Source organism: Centruroides vittatus, unplaced genomic scaffold, assembly GCF_030686945.1.
Source record: "Centruroides vittatus isolate TY-2023 unplaced genomic scaffold, ASM3068694v2 contig_846, whole genome shotgun sequence".
Lineage (NCBI taxonomy): Eukaryota > Metazoa > Arthropoda > Arachnida > Scorpiones > Buthidae > Centruroides > Centruroides vittatus.
Genome location: NW_027122551.1, coordinates 160,321 through 183,065, shown reverse-complemented (window position 1 = coordinate 183,065; position 22,745 = coordinate 160,321). Strand labels below are relative to the sequence as shown.

General features: G+C 33.6%; 2 protein-coding genes across 5 annotated transcripts in view; one reads left to right on the top strand and one right to left on the bottom strand.

The window, feature by feature from the left end:
* Positions 1 to 22,745, top strand: part of Syx8 (syntaxin 8) — a 274,529-nt gene that overhangs the window by 150,370 nt on the left and 101,414 nt on the right. The gene's annotated exons all lie outside the window — the stretch shown is intronic.
* Positions 1 to 22,745, bottom strand: part of LOC136982468 (BAI1-associated protein 3-like) — a 141,504-nt gene that overhangs the window by 19,082 nt on the left and 99,677 nt on the right. For all 4 annotated transcript variants that reach the window (XM_067278954.1, XM_067278955.1, XM_067278957.1 and 1 more), the window contains 8 exons: positions 22,299 to 22,382; positions 15,289 to 15,456; positions 14,656 to 14,722; positions 11,781 to 12,039; positions 11,662 to 11,706; positions 6,747 to 6,824; positions 6,568 to 6,655; positions 6,291 to 6,497 (listed from right to left, as the gene is read on the bottom strand). In XM_067278954.1, the coding sequence (XP_067135055.1) occupies positions 6,291 to 6,497; positions 6,568 to 6,655; positions 6,747 to 6,824; positions 11,662 to 11,706; positions 11,781 to 12,039; positions 14,656 to 14,722; positions 15,289 to 15,456; positions 22,299 to 22,382 (996 nt within the window). The remainder of the gene's footprint in view (positions 1 to 6,290; positions 6,498 to 6,567; positions 6,656 to 6,746; positions 6,825 to 11,661; positions 11,707 to 11,780; positions 12,040 to 14,655; positions 14,723 to 15,288; positions 15,457 to 22,298; positions 22,383 to 22,745) is intronic.

Genomic DNA, 22,745 nt, shown 5'->3' with positions numbered 1-22,745 from the left:
GCATGATTATAATTTTTGAGAATTTAATATTTTATACATTGTTGCCTCTCAGCTTTAGCTTGCGCATCCCTCTGTTCTGGTTAGAACACAATGACCCGTTTTTAACCGGAAAGCCACATCATATTTCAAAAGTACTAGGATTAATGAGATAAGGCAACGCAATACTTGGGCGATCCGCCAATGGGAGACCCAGGAGGATTTTTTTTATGGAATAATGGTCCATACCTAGGTGTTAGACACCTGAATGCGTGGCCAACGTTTTGGCGAGACGCGAACCTACGATCAATTAGCGCTCAATGGCCGTTCTCCAGTGTTCTTGGCCGCTAGTGGCACCTTATTTCAAAAACCGCAAGACTGCATGATTAGTGTATGTATACTAAGTGTATACACTTAGTATACATACACTAATAATACAGAAAAATCATAAAAGATTATTTTCTCAGTACACTGCATTCTTAAATTACAATCAGTTTTTATTCTCGTTTCTTTTATTTTTCAAGTAAAAAAGAACTCTTGAAATAACTTATTGGTCATATTTCTAGAAGCCACCGTCCCAGGACAAGTGCCCCCTTATCGATTGTTGTGATTTTTACTGTTTTCTTTTAGCAGCGGTTCTTAACCTTTTTAGTGGTCAGCACCCCCTCGAATATGAAAATAAATTCATGACTCCCTTAAAAAATGTGTGTATATTTTTTACTTAAGAAAAAAACATTTATTGCATAAACAAATGCAGTGTTTATTTACAATATACAGGGTGGGCCAACGAAAACGAAACGGCAGAGCGTTCGTGTTCGTCCAAGCAAATCGCTCGGACAGGTCGATTTTATACTCGAGAAGGACATCTTTTGCAATAAAGTTTTTGCGATTCTGAATACAACAGACAACAAAAATTTTAAAAACTCATTTATTTTGTATTAACTAAAAACATTTATTTCGAAAAAAATGTTTGTTTAGTTAATATTCAGATTCGCAAAAACTTTATTGCAAAAGATGTCCCCTCGAGAATAAAATCGACCTGTCCGAGCGATTTGCTTGGACGAACACGAACACTCTGCCGTTTCGTTTTCGTTGGCCCACCCTGTATATTACTATATAACATAAAAAGCAACATTGAAATTTTAATGGCTAGGTTGTTGTGGTTTATTCATAATAATTCTATTAAAACGAGACACTTTTTTTTTTTCTTTGAAAGAGCCACGCCGCACGCGTAAGCTATCAGATGCATTTAAGCGATTTCTGGCTTTTGTTTTGATGTGCAAAAGACCTGAAAATCCCATTTCACAATGGTAGGTGGTAGCAAATGGTAAAAGTGTCTTTAGTACTGCTTTTACCAGTTGTGGATAAGCTTCTAACTGTTTACACCAGAACTGTTCTAATTCTAGTTTTTCAAATTCCATTACCTTACGCGCATTAGCTTTTTTTTGTTTGTTTGTGTTTTTTTAATTTTTGAAATTTCTCTCGCACCCGAGGGTGCACGCACTCCAAGTTAAGAACCACTGTTCTAAACCAACTCTTTGTTATGCTGGAATGATCGCCTGACGTCATTATTGACATTTGAAACACTAATAAAATCAAGAATAATTAATGTTTGCAATCTAATACATATTCATTCGACACTTGAAACTTTTCGAAAAGTTCTATTGTAAATTAATGTAATTTAAAACTACTCGTACGAGAAAGAAATTGTCATGAAAAAATTCGCTGTCTCAAACGCTTTACTGAAATAACATTTAAAAAATTAAGATAAATAGAGCTTAAACAGAGAAAATTGCTTTCTTACTTGTGTAAAATGCGAAAAGAAAGTAATTTAAATATTAATGTTCTTAAAAACACGCATTATTGATTCTTTTGTTTAAGTAAAAGAATGAAAATTATGTAAAATTTGCCAATATGGTATCGAAAAGACTAAAGAATACAGATTAATCGTTTAATTATTCATTAATAAATGCTGCAATCCTCTCCAAAGTAAAAAATTTAATAAATATTTTCATTATTGATATTTTATAAAATTTGTAAAATTTATTAAACTGAAAGAAAATTTAATTAGAAATTAACTTTTTTTTTTGTTAAAAAAATCAAGGATTATTACGAATAAAGATTAAAGAACATCATTTATCATTTTTCAAATTAGTTATTTCTATGCTTTTTCCACAGTGTGTTTTCATTTTCGGGCTGATAGTTGATCTGGGTTCGAGTCTGACCAACTGGGTGGCAATGTTCCCTTAAGCTGCGCGACTGCGCGACCGCGCACTGCTCAAATTGTTGCCGCGCAGGCGAGCATGCACACTGATTTGAATTGTTGTCTACTTATTTCTCACTCTGTCTGCAACATGATTATTGCTACGTATATTTCGATTAAATACGTTAAATCATTGACAAAAGATAATATTTTGTATGGAAGTATGTTTTAAAATGAATTTTAACCTCTACTTTATAATTAATTATTTTAATTTTTATAGGAAAAAATAAGATTTTATATATATATGTTCAGCAAAACTTTTTTGCTCAGAGAAGTATAGTACATGTTCCGCTCAACTACAAAAAAAATTAGAGGAAACATTGCTGGGTGGTCACTTTCCCGAAGTCGATCGCGACTCCTCCCTTGGCAGATCGCGCACACATTGTCTTTCAAGCAATCTGTTGATACGCAGTAAATCGGGCGAAAAAAAAAGTTAATGTTATTTTCAGTAATGCGGGCTTAATTTGATTCTATCGAAAGTTTATAGTATGAAAATGGTGGGGGAAAAGTATCTAAAAACAGGTTAATTTTAATGTGGATTCGTCTTTGCCTATCAAATCTTGACTATATTAAAATGGTTCAATTACTTTTACCGTCGCTACTTATAGTTGTAAGATTATTTAATCCTATAAGTTATTATCCTGTTGTACAATTTTACGAACACGTTGATTTGGAAATTGAATTTTAAGATTATTTTAAAATTTTCCTTTTCATAAATCAATCAGGTTTATGAAGAAAAAACTTTGTTTTCTTCATAAAAAACAAGTTAAAAAAACAGTTTGTGTCCAAAATTAATATAGTCCTCAGCTCTATTTTTTATGTTCTTCTGCGTGTACCATTAGCTCTTCATTTAATGCGGCATTATAATAGCATTCCGAAGACATTTTAAACTTTAAATTAAACGCTGGTTATCAGCAAAACTGATTTGAATTAATCTTTGAGAATTTTAGCTGAAATTGTTTATTTTTTGCTGCACTTAAAAAAAGTTGACAAAGAAGCCCGAGGTAGAGCGGGCCTCTTTATCTTTTTTTCTTTTTTTTTGAAGAAATAAAATACGTAAAATGTACCTTTATGAATAAAAAGCAGTCTTAAACATTTTATTTTTTGTTAGTAAAAATAATATCAATTTTAATAATCAAATTTTACCATTACCACCGCCTTGGTCTCGCGAAAAAATCTCTAGCTTTCCCTCCCTCTCGAAGGGCATGTTTTGCACTACACAGGCTACTCTAACACCACTAATTGAGTGCCACCACGAATGTGCCAAGTGCCTGTTAGTAGGAAGACTTATATCTACTTAATACTAATAATACTGAACGCGAGCGCGAATCTTAATACTACTTAACAGCTAGACCAGTGGTTCCCAACCGGTGTTCCGCGGAACACTGGTGTTCCGTAAGCATCTCCCAAGTGTTCCGCAGATTTAGTCGCAAATCGGAAAGTGTACAATCGTATTCGAACCGCCGAATATCAAAAAATTAAAATCATAAAATTTTTATAAACTTAAATATATATTTACGACTCGTACTTATGGAGTGTACTACTGTTTCGAGTAAGATAAAGGCAATGATAAAAACTGAATGAAATATGTAAAAAACATCAGGCACAAGTTTCCAATTAAAGTTATTTAGGTATATTTTTCCTGTCTTAGAATTGGCATTAATAATATGAGTAGAGATTTTGAATTATAACTGCTCAATTCTAATAAAATAACTGATGACAAGCTTATGTATTTCATATTAACTTAAGTAAGTGTTCCGCTAAAGAAAATTGCTCACAAAAGTGTTCCACATCCTAGAAAAGGTTGGGAATCACTGAGCTAGACAGACAATGCGAAAACAAACGAGCACGACAACAAACTAGACAAGACGAACGGACCGACAGAAAAATTGGGATCTTGCTCGTTTGTCTTACTTATTTTTATTTTTTTATTTTTTTAATTTTTCTTAAACATTAACGTACTAATTAACTAACCTTCTATAACCTAAGAGGAACCTAACCAGACGACTAAAGGTAACAAACCCTAATCTAATTTAACCTAACCTGAAACCAAGCTAAGAGTCCCTAATCTAACTTACTACTAGGACTAACCAAATTTAGACTGAAAAAGAAGACAGAGAATAAGAATTAAAATACAAAGTTGGAATTCAGCTATATACCGACAATTGAAACAAAGCAAGGGAAAGCTAATTGCTATCCCTGCCCCCGGAATAAGTGCTCTCGATATCTCCACTAAGGGATATGAATGCGAGTAGATGATGGAACATTGTACTGTACGTGTGTGAATGAGTTGGTGCGGGTTGCAAGGCCAGTTGTACCCTCCGAGAATAGCAGCTCTCATTAAACTATCCGTAATGTGATTGTACATATTGCAGCGAAAAACTAAGTGAAGTGGTGTTTGCTCTTCCTGAATACCACAATCGCATTGTGGATTACCCCCAAGGTTAAATCTATGCAGGTATTGCTTACAAAAGAAGTTTATTTTTATTTTCTGTTTTGGAACATTAGAAGATTCCGACTAACAAGGAGGTAATTCTGATCTTTTTCCTCTCTGGTTACTAGTCTTTTTACTTTTTATATTTTTCGAAATACCCTGTTTGACCTTTTATTACTAAAGTAGTTGGCGTGTCAAAGAAACGTAAAATTGCTGCTGCATCGATTCGCGTTATCTTTATAATTTGACGAGTGTCAGTTTAATAAGTACAAATAGTTGTTCGATAGGTATTGTTTGCTTCATTACATGTAATAGATTAGGGTATGTTTTCAAATATAATCTTATATTATTACCAGAATTTCTTTTAAGTTAAAAATAAATGACTAATTAATCTAGAAATATAACAGCTACACTTTACTTATTCATTTATTTATATCAACTAACATATATGTAAATACAAAGCAGATTCTCAATAGCCGATATCCCTTATCATCATTATGTTTATCCCCTCCTATTTCCCTTTATCTCTTACCATTATTCAAGTAGCTCCTAACAAATTCTCATTTTACTCTTAAATTATAAATCATTGTAATCAGGGGCGAATTCTCTAGGCTTGCTTAGCATGCGTCGCATGCTTAAGAGAATGTTTTGACTGTCAATATACTTTTTACAGGGGGACAAATATGACAATAATAATTTATTCTAACGTGTAAACTCTTATAATTTGTGTTTCTTTTACATCGGCAGCTAGCGGCTAGCCGTTTTAAATCACCGGAAACTTGATCGCTCGCTCGAGCGGAGGTTTGCCACGGCAAACATCATGACGTCGTTCGAAGCATTTAACACAGCCAGATTGTTTCGAAAGCTCGCGGTACCCAATCAGCATACATGTATTGCGTACGGGGGAGGATAGAGATTAATAGGGCTTAAGCCCTGGGTCCCCAGTGTCGAGGGCCCACAAAATTTGATCATCATCATAAATGCTTTTTCAATATTAATATATTTCATGTGTAGATATAATGGGCTTTATAATAGTCCTTACTTTTTTATTCACACGAAATAACGTTTCTGCCTATTGTTTAGTGCTCGAGATATAATAAGAATAATAATAGGCCTAATTTTCGGCATGCCCAAAAGTTTTGGTCAGGATTCTCCCGATTGTAATTAAATTCTCTCAAGTGAGTTTCACAGGAAAGAGCAACTTTTGGAAAAAGCTATTATATGGTGGAACTGACCTTTATTTAATAGAAAAGGTTACTTCTACCCATGAAACTTTACTATATTATTATTGTCTTGAAAAGTATTACTGCGGGAACCGTAATACTTCTTTTATAGATTTCATTACTGATAACAGGATGAACGCATATAATGCATAACAAGTATGTAAGCAAGAACATCTAATAGACCTTCACAAACACTGTTTTTTCCCAATAAATTAAAATGGAAAAATCTACAGACGTATTAAATGCTAACTACATACGAACACACGGCGAAATCGATTCAATTATAGCAGTTGCGTTTACAAACATATGTCAGGTTTTAGTTTTAACCCGGCATTTTGCCCCTAATCTTGGAGTATCCCAGAAAATACAAAGAATTAAAAGATGGTGAACCTACTTGGTGTTGCGATAATTCGTATTCGATAAACATCCAAAGTAGCTCTTGATGTTCCACGACTTCTTTCCAATTGTCCTCGTCCACCGCGCTGCCACGATCTTCTCTTGTACCTAAATTTAATTTTAAGTAAATTTGTCCTTGAACGCTGGATCGGTGGGATCTGCCTTCTAACGGAAACCATTTGGCTAAGCCGCAAGACGGGATGTCCTAAAATGCAGTAAATTTATAAAACTAGAAAATGCGACATAAATAAATAAAAGAGAGTAATTATACTCACTTCTAGAGGGATGTTGACGCAACCGAGAAAGTCATCGATGCTCTCTCCTGCGCTGGTTCTGGCAGATTGGGCAATTTGTTTAAAATATCTAAAATGGCAAAATTGTTACATATATTACATATATAGGTTACTAATGGAGCTATTGCTTTTCGTATAATGTATAAAAAGGTTACACGTACCGACCAAGACCTTTCAAACCGGATATTTCATTTAATTTTCGAGCAGCATCGAAAACCGACGATTCGTCATCGTGGTCCCTAAGAAGTAGGAAACGACAACATTATTTGAATATTGTCCAAAAATTATCTTCGGCCATTTATTTAAATTGTATACGCAGCTAATGATGAAATCTAACCGCAAAAAAGAAAAAAAAAAGTTCTATTTTCCTGAGATTTCGGTATAGATGTTCGTTCAGGATGCGCTTCTTTATTATCCAATGTACCGGATAAAAAGATTTGGAGGACCCTTTTACATTTTTCTCAGATAATAATTGTTATATTGTGTTGTTCTCTCTAGTCTTACAACACTCAACAGGTACTGTACTAACAATTTGTTGCTCATCTTGTACTAAACTGTACTGTACTGTACATCCTACGATACCTTAAAGCAAAAGCTATATCGAAAGACGTCTTGTTTCGTTTGTATTCCTCTAGTTACAACATATACAGTGAATGATCAGTTAACGAACATAATCGGTTCCTAAACTTTGTTCGCTATCCGAACTTTTTATGGGAATTTGATTAATTCGTTTTGGAAACTCCAAAAAATAAAAAAAATATATATACTTTCTTACTACGCTTATTTATATGTAATAATAAAAATACATTAATAAAAATGCCAGACTGTGTATATGTCATGTTTTTCCGTTTGTAGAGGTTAAAGAATCTACCAAATCTTCAAGACTGAATACCGGTATTAAATAAGTACTCACTTTTTGAACCTTTGTATCCGGTACTTTTTTACCCTCCAGAAAACAAACGTTTTCGGCCTCACTCGTGGTCTGCTTCAGGTTAAAAGAACAACAAAAACTGGCTTCCCAATTATTTGAATTATTCTTCGAGGAACGTTTAGCCTTAAAATAAATTCAAACATAATTTTCGAATATATGCATGCGCTACATAGCGTTGTCGTCTTCTTGCTCTTCGCATACGTAACGCCAGGCGTATGAAAGTGCGTTGCCGTCTTTAGAGTTTATACATTTCCCTGCACGGCCGGCCCTGTATATTTCAAGGGCTACGAGGACCCTGATGTCTTCCGTCTGAAAGGCTCTATTTATCAATCTGGCATTGGATAGGTCCGCATGAATCTCTGGATCGGTGGCGTAGGTGGATAAGGCGGTGGTGTAACGAGCATAGTTTATATCGTATCTGTGCTCCTTGAGCCTCTGTTGGATGGAACGTTTAGTGGAGCCAATGTATACTAATTCCCGCCTAAATATGTCATCTCTCACTGGAATACTGTATACATCTGGAGCCCGAAGATGGTTCATTTTGTCTTTGGCGTTGCGCAATAATTTATATATATCTGGGAATCTTCTGTATGTCAATCTGGTACCAGTTTTGGTTGCAATTTCTTTATATAAGGCCTGAAATCGCCGGTTGTATTCGACAACTGCGTATCCGCCGGTTGGTTCTTGATTCCGATCCTCATTTCTAGCCCTTTGAGTAATGAGTGTACTTTGCGTATCTCGTGGTCTGGAATAGGCCCGTGCTAACTTTCGTATTAGTTCTTTTTTGTATCCATGTGCCATCGCGATGCGTTCTATCTTCTGTAGTTCAATTATAGTATCTATAATTGAGGGTAAAAAAAGTACCGGATACAAAGGTTCAAAAAGTGAGTACCTAGTTAAAAAATCTGTCTAATGTCAATTGCTTTTCTCTCTTCTTCAGGATTTTTCAGAAGTAATTAATAGCATTGTAATTGTAGAGATCCCCAAGCCTATTAACCTCAACTTGGTTTGGATAAAGTATCGACTCAAAACTTAACGAGTGCTTTCACGACAGTCTTGCGAATACTATAAAATAATTGTTTGTCAGAAAAATAAAAGGCTGAAATCACAAGGGAGAGTTTCAAAGTTCGGAGGAATACTATCCCATCAGCATATACCGGGTTGAGCGTCTATGTCGACGTCTCCCGCGCTTCAAAAGGTTTCGAATTGTTGCCCGAAGACGAGGAAAGACCAATCGGTATTCATTATTTTATGTCGCTTCTTCTTGTGATTGTTCTGCGAAGTGTTCGTTGTTCGAACATAAAAATGTTTCACGAAAGTCTTCGTTATCCGATTTGTTCGTTAACCGATATATATTTTCACACTTTCTGCCTCGACAAGCGTTTTGAATAAGGAAGTATACTCAGAAATTCTCAGAATAAAACTTGGCCATGATGTTTGTGTAAAACACATAGAACGTGAAAATGTGATTTCGCCATCACAGAAGTGCTAGACCATATATTGCCAATATTGTGCAGCCAGAATTATAACTAGAGCTGAAATTTACCACATTTAATAGAGAAATCCATGTGACTTGTTTCCGTATCCGAAGAAACGGAGCCTTTGCCTAGCAGTGGCTTAGTTCCTGTGCAGAAGGTACTCACGATGAAAATTCTTTCAAATCTCCCCAAAAATGCTCGCAAGAAAGCATATCACTCTCCTACATGCTCGATGGCAAAAACGTGTTAAAATAAAAGAAAGTATATTTTAGCTTGGATTTTTTTCCAAAAATATTCTGAAATTTCAATTATCGTACATTGGTAAACGTGAGAACTTATTTGGATTTGAATTATGGAAAATACAGTCAGTAACACATCGTTTGCATTTGCTTGTCAAAAGTATATTAATTAGTATAAAATGAGCCAATTATTTATAAATAATCATAATTACCCGCTTACATAACTTCATATAAGTTTTTTTTTTATTTAACAGGTATAAAACGAATTATTGATAGCCTTCTTTCTGTCACGACTTTCGAGATAAGAAGTCAATAGCAATTTCATAAAACCTTACTTTGCTAATGGTTTCCTGCAGTTTATCGATTGCCTAAGACAACTTATATTGACGTGATCATAATAATGAACAGACCTAATTCCAGCTTAAAGATGAGCAGGACGATAGAGTAAATGATGCAGTCGCAGGTTACAGATGCGTGGGTAAACATTAAAAATGTTACAGCCATGCATTTCGGGTGCGTCTTACCTCTTATCGATCTCTGAAATTTTTATATTTATAGTTAGGTTACATTTTAATTTTAGGCACCTTTTTAAAAATTAAAGATTACAAAAAGAAAAAAAAAACTAAGTTGAATCTGAAGTTCCATTTTACAACAATGGCAAAATCAATTGAGAGAATAAATTAATTGTAAAAAACTCAGGAATTGTATCAATTATTTTTAGAGGATTGTTGATAAAAGATTATATTCTGATGGACCATTTCAATTATAATGGCTTACCGGTGGCTGTACGGATAAAACCAATGAGCACTGGTAGTGGGCACGGCTTTGCACCTGACCAATGGGCAAGTCATGTGATTTTTTTCGGGTTTTTTTCACGTGCCTAACACCTAAATATGGACCAGTTTATAACAACAATAATATTAAATTGTAAATGAAGTGTGATTTGGAAAGATAATGGTATAAGCAGATAGAAACTGTTTATAAAAACATTAACACTAAGTATTTAAATGCCAGTTAACACCTGTTAAAGACGTTTTAGATAAAAATAACTTAACGTTAATAGAAGCCATAAAACAAAGCAGGTAATAATTGTACAAAATAAATGGCTAAAGGATAAAGTAGCGGAACTAAGTAGTGATGAAAATGTTAGAAAATTGCCTACAGACCCCAAAGGCATAATAGATTATAATTTATTAATTCGCTTTTCTAATTCGAGTAAATTAAAACAAATTACAACGGAAGCAAAGAAATTTATATTAAATAATGGTAATATTGGAATAACAAGACTAAAATTGAAGTTAAAAATCCATAAAGAGGGTTAAAAAAAATGCACATCTTTTGTGGACTTTCGAGGTTCGATGTTATAATTTGGAAAAATATTTAAAACAAGAATTAATTTTAGTAGAACATTCAATATATTCAATAAAAATGCGATGAAGCATTAATAAATCAATTAGTTTAAAACTAAAAGTTCATTCTTCCTAATAGAGAGTGCGCTTCCCGGAGAGACTGATGAAAAACTGGCCTCTTTATACGTGTTAAACAAGTAAACCCCCCAGTTGGCGAGGGCAAACCCATGATCCAGTATTCAATGGTTTAACCCACTCGGGCACTTGTGGTTTCCGTCCATTGAGTATAAAAATTATTGTTTCATTTACAACAACAAGAGGATGGAATCTCGATGAGTCTATCATAGATCCAAATCTGGTAGAATTACTAAAGAAAAGAATAGAAAAGAATAGATAAGAAAAATTGGTTTAATAGATCCTATAATATTGGTAATTAATTATGTACAGCGAATGACATTTTTTCAACAAAATCAAACAAAAAACTGCATACGAAGAACCTCCAAACAACTGTCACTCACAATAATGGCTTTTGTTTTTTCTTTTTTACTGTATGTACTGTCATATTTATCTATTTTATCTAGTAATGCTTGTCCCAAATTTTTCTATGTTGTATACAGTGTAACGACCATTGAAGGGAAATAAAAAATGGCAGTTGATTGGAAGTGGTCGTTATTGGATGTTCGATTGTACAGTTCATATAAGAGAAACTGGTAGATTATTAAAAAGGTTGGTCTAGAAAATATTTGATAATGCATTTTAAAATATAAATGTCTGGTTAAATTGAGTATATAATTTTAGACACCGACAAGAAGAGATAAGTCAGAAGTCACATTGGAAGCACATGGCTACACCATTTTGAATGTTTATCCACCTATATTTTTAAACTGCAATTTAATTATTCACTGTCGATTCGAATAAAGGCGGATCTCGAACAAGTTTAAAGATGGGTAGAGATGGTAAGCTGTAATTAGGACAGTTTATTATCATCATCAAGTCAGTACATGTATTTATATTCACAAGCATTTGAAGAATAGATTTACTTTACAAAGAATAAATATTAAATTAATAACGTTTGTTACCAGATATCGAGATGAAGGCGATCAGAACGGATATCTTCAATGTCCCTTCAAATAAAAAATAAGCAATAAGAATTTTAGATATTTTTTTATCTTTAAAATGTGGTGATTAAATTATTTACAGGCGGAAGGTTTCGTTCCATTTGGGACAAAGTGTTTGGGGCTTAACTGTCGTGGTTCTAATGAACTTGGCAGGAAGTGTGTCCGACAGACTGTTACTGCGATTCCTTTCTCTTCTTTTTAACGAAGCACCAAATTTTCTCAACCTTCTCGGGCTTCCCTTGCTTTTCTCTGCCACTTCGTCTTCCCAGCTGTATCTTCTTCCGTCTTCTGTTCCGCTTCCCGGTTGAATGCCTAACATGCAGTAAGGATCACTGTAACCTGAAATTAAATACCTCATGTTGAACGTTTGGAAATTGTAAATAAGCTTTTATAACCGTAATTGAAATTTTCTTTAAAATTAATATTTATTTCCGTTGAAAAAATAGTTTAAATAATAAGAGTAATTTAATTTACCCTTTTATTTACGAATTGTAAGGAACTGAGTCCGAACGTTATTTTTATTTTATTATTATTTCCGTTTTATTATCTTTTGTTTGGGGTTTATGATTATTTAGGACGAAGGTTCCCCACCACTCTCTTGTTAGTAATGAAAAATGAAGATAAAACAACTCACGGAGAAATAAGCGCCGTAGGAAAAAATCTTGCGCACTTGCGCTGCCCGGCGGAAGTAACAGTCCGCAGAAAAAAAAATGGAGGGGGGAGTCCCCACAATCACTAGTAGAGAAATACTTGATAAACCGTCTTAAACATCCCAGAAAATTATGATAAATATTTTGTAAACGGTTTATAAGCTTTGTCGGAAACTTAAAGCTGCCAGAAAAGAAAGTTAATGTTAGCAACTAAGTATGTAAATAAGGGGAGTAACCCAGCTCAAGTGTGACGTCACCTCACAGTATAAAACCCGTACGTTAACCGAAGAAGGAGAGGTGATTTCCAAACAGAGGTGAATTCCAAATCGAGGCGACTGTGAGAGCGAGGTAGATTCGAAAGCGAAGTATTTTCTGATAGAAGTCCAGATTGATAATTGGACGATCCAAGGTGTTAATAAATTTTGTTTGGCTTATTGACATTTGTACGTAGTACGTTCTAGTTATTAATTAAATATATTTGAACTTTTGATTTGACTTGGTATTTATCGTTATTACTACTAATCTTTTGGTGCACGCTTAAAAGCCCAGGCCTGGTAAACTAATCTCGAATCCGCGTAAAGTACCCGTTAGGTTAACGGAAGTTTCACCGACCGTAATTATAGTCGGTTTCCTAAGATACTAAAATTAAGTACTTTAAATGCTACTTTTAATCATTCATTCTGTAATCATTCAGTCATCACTATTGTTTTCCATCCGAATGAATAATGATTCTCGGTAGGACTTCGTGGTCTCCAAGTGTCAGACGTCAAGTCTTCAGAGTTTTTTCATACGTGAACAGCCTGTTGGTCAGGTGCGAACCCAAGACCGATAGCAATGTTTTATCCATGGCTACTGGTGAACTTTATTTCCTTTTTCACAAGGGTTAGAAAACAATAGTGATGATTGACGATTTATTAAATCCCAGCTTTTACCGTTTATTTGTGTCTTATTTGATCATATTCTTGATTATTTCATATGCTAGAAAACATACCTTTGGAGGAAGATCGAAGTTACGCATGCCTTCGACCTTCGTCGTTATGCCGAATAGTTAATATTCCCTACAAATGATCCATTTTGCACCAAAAAGATATTTAATTTGAATGTTTGTTTTTCTTTGGAAAATATCGAATTTTTAACATAGTAAAAAATTCAATATGTTTCTAATTATACTTATAATATTAAAACAATTCTAAAAGAATTAGTCAAATTTGCATTGTCATTTATAAAATTTTTTTTGATACATGTTACTGTTCATATTTAATTGATTTACGATGACGTCATTTTAAGACTTGTTCGAAGTAATTTGCTAGAGATCAAGGCGATAAAGAACGTAAATCGAAAAAATCTGTACCGTTTAACTTATAATTCGTGTTATCGTTAATAGATGGCAGCACGAAGAAGTAAGAAAATTACATTTTCCAATAAAACGATGTTGAAAGTGTCATTAGCAAAGTCGGTACAAGGTTTTTGTATTTAACGTTGTATTTATCGCGTGCGATAGTGTGGAACGGAAACACTCAATTATTTCCATTTTTAATAAAAGTACACGTTTTCATTTATTTCTATTATAAGTATTTGTTTATTCAGATTTTACTTTTTATTTGTTGATCTATTCTTGCCAAAATCGAAATATTTTCTCTTCACCTGATTACATCATTCGATCTGCCTTCCCTTTAATTACTACTTAAAACAGGCAGCGGCGATTGAAGATGCAATGATCAGCTCTACCTAGTTTTTATTACATCTAGCTATTTTCTACCAATCCCAATTTTTGTTTGAAATATGCCGAAAAACTGGAATAAGCATACCACATACATTCTCTAGTGGTGATTAATAAATACATAGCTACGTTTCTCAATAAATCTAGTTGCACCTAATACGGACAAAGTAAAAGGAAATGGTACAGCAGACAACATAATAAAGAAAATTCGGAAAGTGCCAGAATTTAATGACTGGTTAATAAAGCGTAAAGGCGGAGTTTTTGTGTAATGTAAGCCTTGTTATCATCATAAATGGAAAATACACATTAATTAAACATAGTAACGGCCGTGTGGCCGAGCGGTTAAGATGATAGTCTACCGCTATGAGGGACACGGAATCGAAAAATCCCAGGAAGTTTTAGGGTGAGGATATGTCTGCTCCCGGTCGATACATTACAGTCAAATATATTGTATAAAATAATAATTACCGTAAATTTCGCATAAATTTGATAAGTTTATGAATACATCTACCGATTTCAGTCTCATGCCTGCCAATAATGACTAGTTACTCTATGAATAAATTAATAATAAAACAAATTACTCACCATTAGGATCTTTAGCTTCCAGACCTTGAGCTTCTACCACAATCAAATTTAAAACCAGAATAGGTGGCTGAAAAAAATAATAGAAATTAAATTATCGACATTATTCCCCATAAAAACTTTGGGATGGAAACCTATTTACGCGAATTTTTCTCCTTCGTTTCGAGGCTCGAATCCGGAATCAAACTTACGAAAAGCGGTTTCGTCGGAAATTTAAATCTTTTTTTTCGAATAGGAGAAATTCCTAAGCCATAGTAATAACTTATATTGTTACATATCCGTTTAAACAGAAGATTATGACGTTTAATAAGCTTAAATATTTAGAATAAAAGTATCTATTGCGTATATATCAGTATACGTGTTATTAATGACAGCGGCTTAACGTCTGAATACGTCATAGCGTTTGTGATGATTTGGTAATTCATTGCAATGAACAATTAGGTCAACTGTCAAGCGTTAAAACTCGCCCGTAAATGTTTTTAGTTTCAAGTAGGAGTAAGTTGGTCCGAGGCGAGTAAGCTGGTGGCAAAAAAAAATAGACTTTTTCGAGTTATTTATCGATAGAAACTAAGAGCGACCAGAGTTTATGGTAGTATTTATTTAGTTTAATGGGAAAGAAAGGTATTAGAAGCTTACCTGTTCTTCCTGAGCGATGGCAAATAGACGTTTGTGCGTCTCCTGGGATACGCAGAAAGCCTTTTGAGCGTAATCATATAGATCCTCCGCATAGACGGAATAATCGCCGCCGTTGGCCCCTATCTTGTGTTTGATGGTGTATAGCACTTCCACATACAATTCGTCTTTCTGTATCAGAAAAACAAGCCACCTTTACCATTTTAGGTTTTCGCGTTACGCGTTACTTTGTGATAATCATTATGTCGACTTTCGTCCGCATAATTAAGAAATGTCATTCAATCGTTACGTTTAAAAATCGAAAATTGCCGCGGAACATAACAGAGACGAAGAATCAAAGAAAAGTAGATAAGTTAATTACGTAAGAGCTGAAATATTAAAACAAAATATTTACTTTCTTTTCTACAAATGTCTATAATTTTTTAAACAATTTTGATGGTTTTGTTTATTTTTTGTTTTTCTTTATATGTTTCTTATATTTTTTTCTATTTTATATTCAGCTGATTCAAACGTTTACCATATAAAAGCATTTAGGATCTGTTACGCAAGCCTTAATCTTAAGATAAAATGTTCATTACTCTCCATGCGTACTCGAGTTGTAAATCTGTGGGATTTTGGGCGGTTAAATTATACTCTCCAAGTTATCAAAAAAACAAAATGGCTGACAGTTCTGGTTCCGGTATGGAAATTTCGCTTCATCGCGTTCACTGTTGCTCTTGGTCAGAGACGGACTTAATTATAATTCCGTTCCTGACAAAGTTCTGCACATTAAGTTTATACGATGTTAAACAACAGCAGACTATATTTTAATTTTCTGAATTATTTCTTACTACTTTCTTTCGTTTTTTATTTTCATTTTTACTATTTCATTTTCGTTAATGTCCCTGAGTTCATGCCCAAGCTGTACGCCCTGCTCTTGGTAATAACGAATGTGCAACAAGAAATTTTCAATTTACAGGCTTTTACTGTAACCATGTGCTGAGTCAGAAGATTATATATCAATATACAGTAATCGTTGTTCATAGGTTTCTCGTGGGTGGGCTAACGCCCACCCACGAGAAACCTATGAACAACGATTACTGTTGGGAACGTAAAAATGACGGTAATTCAGAGGTCATTTTGTATATATTTTAAAGGAAAACGTTCCTTAAGAAGTGCCTGTCATTCGCAGGTGGCTGTTGTTGGGAGGTAGTCGTTATTAAATTTCGACTGTATATACAAATTTTCTATAGAAATGGAAAAAATCGTTTAAATAGTTACATAATTAAAAAATGAGGAGAGATGTGGAACGGTAAAAGGACACCATACCTTCTACATTTTACGTTTTTTCAATAAAATATGCTAATTGTTTTCTTAGCTTAGCAAAACCGAATGTAACAAAATATTAAGTCAATTTTTTATTTATAGAAAAGAAGGCTATTTTTCTACTTATTTATAGAAATAAAAAAGAGATATGGCTGTTTCTTTCTATATACTGTATTTATATCCTTAGGAATTTTATATATTCTGTTTCGCGCGTTTAAAAGTAAGGATTTTATTTTACAATTTCTAACATTAAAGAATAATTATATTTACAATGAAAACTAGCGTTTGTTTTCCTATCTAGTTAATTATTAAACGGTACGATATTGTCTTGTGGCTCTCTCTGAAGTTACATAAATTTTAACAATCTCAATCAATTTTATGTTAACCAGCATCATACTCAGCAAATAAGAAATCAATTGGCTATAAATAAAAATTCTAAAAATATAAACAAACCAAGGAAACGACCACCGATACTTTTTGCTTTGAATGAAAACAGAATAAATTTGAATATTAGCAATTCACAATAAACATAAGTAAGAAAATTCACAAAAACGAAAAAAAAAATGAAGTAGTGTTAAAATTAATCAAGTTCTATTAAATAAAAGAAAAAATTTACTGTGACTGGCCTTATGATTGCCGGGAAAATCATCTGTAGAATAAAAACAAAATCTTGTTTGGGTTGAATGTAAAAAACATTAAAATTTGTATAATTTATTTCCCATAAATTATATATCCCATAAATTATATATCCCATATCCTATAAGTTATCTAATGAAAGAGGAAGACAAATCATTAGTGAAAAAAATTATAAAAAAAAAGAAAAATAAGCGAATATGGCATCTCCCCATTCTAGTTGGGGAGATAAATTTAATAATACATTACAGATCCTCTTCTGGAATGTAAATTCATCTTTCAAGAAACGTTAAAAACAAAAATCGTTCTAACTTTTGAATTTTTCTACAGAAACAACCAAAGAGATTCGTACGAGCTGCGAAAACTGCTTTAAGCATTTCTTACATAATTCAGAAATTTCTCGTAAACAACGAATTGTGATCATTTCAATAGTGCTGGCTTAAATTATTAAATTAGGACTAATGCCAAATATATGAGTAATAATTTAATTACTTTTGAAACAAACGAATATAAAAAGATGAATTGCATTGATAAAATAAGGCAACGCCTATACATGGGCCATCTACCAAGAAGTTGCCTCCAGAGATAACTTTCTATGGGGAAACTTCCCCCATTTAAGTGTTAGACACGAAAAAGACAAAAATGCATCCCCTTGTAGCTAGCCCGTTGGTGACACGTGAACCCGTGACCAATGTTCAGTGGCGAAGCTAGGCGGGTGCTGTAGGTGCTGTCCGCACCGGGCCCCTGGAAGACGATAGGCACATGAGGCCCCAAAATCACAAAAAAGACCCGAAAAATTTTTCACGGCAATCAGAACAAAGCAAATTTTGGCATTTGGGAAAATTAGCTCGAGCAGCATTTTGGGAAAAATGCTGCTCGAGCTGATGGGGCCCCCTATTACACAGGAAAACCAGCAAATCAACTCTAATCAAGTTATACACTATATACACCACTACACAAAAATATTTTAGTCCGTTTACGTAAAAAAACAAAAATACACCTAACGCCTAAAATACGTTCATTGCTGTATCTTCGGAACTTAACTTGATTTGTCAAGATGGACCAATGGAGCTTCTGAATTTCATACATCGATACAAATTGATCGATTCGGTACCGAATATAGAAATCGGTCCCCGAATCTTCTTCACGATCGGAGTTAGTGCTGCAATTTGTGAGAAGTTTTTTCAAGCTGAAGCTAAGTAAAAACTACCTGAGGTCGACAATGAGCAAGTTGAGATTGACGAATGTTGCCATTTTATTCATCGAACGTGAAGTTACTGATTCCATCGATTTCGATACTGTTATTTCTGATTTTGCTAGTCAGAAAGCACGTAAAGTAAGTTTTTAAAATTTAAAATATATCCTAATATGATTTGTTTTACCTCGCACAAAACAGAATAAATAAATTCAAAAGCCCGGTATTTACAGAAAAAAATTACTTGTGTTTTGTTTGGAAGCTCCCGATTGCCATTACGAAAAAAAAGACACCTCTGCCGAAAAATTTGTTTCGGGGCCCACGGATCTGGTCCTGCACCGGGCCCGGTGAACTCTAGCTACGCCGCTGGATGCCATTAAATCATCTCGTCGTATCAGTTTACGAATTTCTAGTGTTCGAAACTAAGAAGAAAAACTGTGTTATGTTTTTTTATTGCCATTTTTTATGTCACTTTATTTTTGATTTTATCCACGCTAAGGGCACTAAGAGGGCCTTTCAATCGTACCCATCATGGGTTTGGCCATGCCTACAATGGGGTCGGCCGGTGATAATGTTTGGAATCCAACATATTCGGAATGGACCATTCTCCGGAAAATTCGTGGGAGTTTTCGCTCCCCCGGATTCTATCCCGGAGTCCTTGAGAGAATAGGCTGACGCTTAAACGTCCTCGACCATCCGGCTATCTCGCTTCTCTGTTATCATAAATCAGTTGAAAGTATAGAGATTTAAGATCCTGTTGTGAAATCACATTAAACTCCTCCTAATTGAATGTGGTTTATTATGTTTATTAACTTTTTTATTGTCGATTATGTATTTTTAGCGGGGTTTATCGTCTTATTGCTATAAAGTTGGAAGTCTTTATTGTCTACGTGATATCGCTTAAATTTTGTAGATAAATAAATATTTCAGTTTAGTGTAACACTATCAAAATTTTAAAAAAGTATAGGATGTGTATCATGTTATTTATGTATACTTCTAAAGAATACACAGTACACTCTAGCTTTAGCCAAAGCTCTGAGGACCAGAAACTGTCCGCACAAGAAAGGTAGCTTTTAAAAATTGCCGTATATTTTGCAATGCCCGAAGGGTTTTAAATAATCGATACATGGCAAAAGGCATATCCTTACGACCACAAATATATTGATAACCCTGTTTAATCCTATAATCGTTAAAACTATTTAGAACTGAAGAAAACAGTAGAATGTTTTATAGATTAGTAAGACTTCTAAAAATTAAATAAAATGATATACGTTACAAGCTGAGAAATTAAAAGGCAACTTTTAACTAATTTAAAAATAACTCTTAATATTTAGCTATCACTGTTTCGACGTGCAATATATTAACGTACTATATAATTAATAGGAAAAGTGTCAAAAATTAGTAAACTCATTAACTCTGATTTAGTTTTTTGTATGGAAGAAATAATTTGATAGAAAAGAAAGTCAATTGTCGTTTTGCGCTCATTGTTTAGGAAAAAGTGCCATCAGATTAGCCAGATCTTCAAATTCATTGTGATACTTATCCGCTTTTGGGATTGGGATTGGATTATTAGAAGTTCCTGGTGTGTCACTGTCTCTTCTTCCATTTAAAAGAAATATTTTTAGACAATAATAGGGTGTCCCTATGGTAGCAGGTTAAAATATTGGAGAAAATAATTCTACATTCATTCTTGCCTGAATTTTTGTTTACTGAAGATGCGTATACGACATCCTAATAATTTGGAATAGGGAAACGTCATCATTGATAGATTCGTCAATAACAGCAGATCTAAATCCATTTTGTCTCCGTCTCAAGCTAAAACAAAGAAAATAGGACTTCTGTTCACTTCCGCGATGATGATAGCCTTACGAACGGACAGATCTGTACGAAGGTATCTGAAACAAATCTCCTTTTTATTATACATCCCAGTCAACTCTCATGACCCACAAGCTTACAAAATTTCAAAGTAAACACACACCCATTACTTAGTACTAGTGCAATGAGTATATACTAGTGCATTGTCATATATACCGATGACTAGTATTAATACGACAGACTCAACGGAATTATGATAATAGCAACGTCTTTGGGACATAAGAGCAAATTGATAAGCAATCTAACCCAAACCTTTCATTTTCATAAACCGCCCTAATTCTCTGAAACAAAGTGTTTACATATTCCAACACACTAGCTAAGATGCCTAAAGAAACAGCCCAGAAATTCCACGATGATATACAATGCAAACGTAATCCTGCAATATACACCATATTAAAGAATAAGGACGAAGTACTTATGGCACAAAAACAGATGTGTATGTTATACCGGCTAGGATGAACAGTATTTACTTAAACGTTGCCCACATTGACTATAAAAAATAGGAATTTCTCCCCAAAGGACAGAGATACTCAAACAGAAATTAACAAGAGGGCGCTTAAAAGCAAAGAGCTCCAATTCTCTTGCCCTGCGTGGAAATACACTTTAATTAACAAGATATTATAATTTTTAAATTTGTAAATTATCCAATTTTTACAATTATTTATATATTTGTGTTTATTTTGTTTAATTATTTTCTGTTATATTTTGTTCAAATATTCGTATCTACTTCCATGGTTGAACAACGCGCGTTTAAAAATCTGTTTGTAGTTTAGATACACCATTTTAACTGCCTTACAATATTTGAATAAAAAGAATACAGACTCCAATAGTGTATCATTATATATAATTCTATATACTCTTACAAAATGTTATGAGATAGTAAAAGTTAATAGTTAAGGATATTTTTACAAAAGGCATAATATAATATTTGGCAAAAGAAATGGGGCTACCAAATGGGAGAAAAAATACCAAAGTTGTTCAATTTTTTTCTGTTTCAGACAAAATACGGCTATACCATGACGTTTGGAAGAACATCCGACTTATATCACTGTGATATCTGATTATGGAGTGTGGTCAAGGAACGTGTATACGAAACAAAACATTGCTATATTAGTGACATTAAAGCACCTATATTACAGGTTATTCACACTACACTACGAGAAATGTGTGGAGGAGTTATGCACTCAATGGTGGAGCTACTGTTTGTATACATTAACAAAGGTTCACAGGATGGAGGAGTATTACTTTATATGAAAATGTTACTATTTAAGTTATACAGTGTTGGTGAAAATTGTACATTTTATTTGACAAATCTGCAAGAATAAACTGCAATTATGTTTACGTTTAGTATAAATGTAAGAAAAGATTTCTCTAATATTGATAATTGCCATTTTTCATTTAAACTTTACAAAGCTTGCACAATTACGTGACATATTTTTTCTGTTGAAAAGTACCAAGGACTGCGAAAATGAACGATTGCAACAATGATGTAACGTTCTTAAAGTATTCACGATTTTATTAAAGTATGTTCTCAAAAATCAGTAAGATTTCATTCAGATTTTTAATAAATTACTCACAGAACGGACGTAAGAAGGAAAGACGAACAAAAGAAGAATTAAATAATTATGTATTTTTATAATAAAGAAATGTTATAATAAAGAAAAGAATTGCATAAAAAGTTCTAATAAATATAATAATTTATTAATGAAAATGAATTGAAAAGCGAATGAAGAACATAATACAAGGAAAACAATTCAGTAACTAACGACAATAAAGAAAATATCGGTCAAGTGGTGAGATAAAAAGAATATAGAGGTTGCTTTACGTCCTGAATTCCCACTTTAAAAAATCCGGTTTTTATCCAACAGGTTTTTTTTTTTCAATTTTAACAATTGTAGGCGTAGTCATTTTCTGTGCGCAGTTTTTCGCGATATTTCAAGGAAACAAGTTACTTTATAGTGTGACGATAAGTCATCTCGATAGGGTATTGTAAATAATGACTTACTTCCTTTTTCCCGATCTTGTAAGGGACGAAAGAAACACCCACTTCGCTTTCTTTCGGGAGAGCTTCATCTTTTAGACTTTCGATCTGAAAAAAAGAGAATAAAATTTAAATTATTTAGGAAAATTCGGATATATTTAAAACTCCGAATGGGTTCTTGTAAAGAAAAATTCGGGTAAAGATGAAACGCAATTTGGAAGAATAGACTCTAAGGAAATAGTACGTACGGTTCGAATCAAAATAAAAATCAATTGTGGAATAAAAGAGTAAGTACTACAAGTTAGTAAGTGAAATAAAAGAGACAGAATGATAGAAAAAAGATAAACGAATCTCGTGGAAGAGCTAAAGGAGTAGCGTAATTAGAAAGATCTGCACAATGTAAGGCGGAAGTGAATAGAACAAGAATGGAAAAATAGGAAGAAAATAATAGAGCTAACTATTTTCTAATCA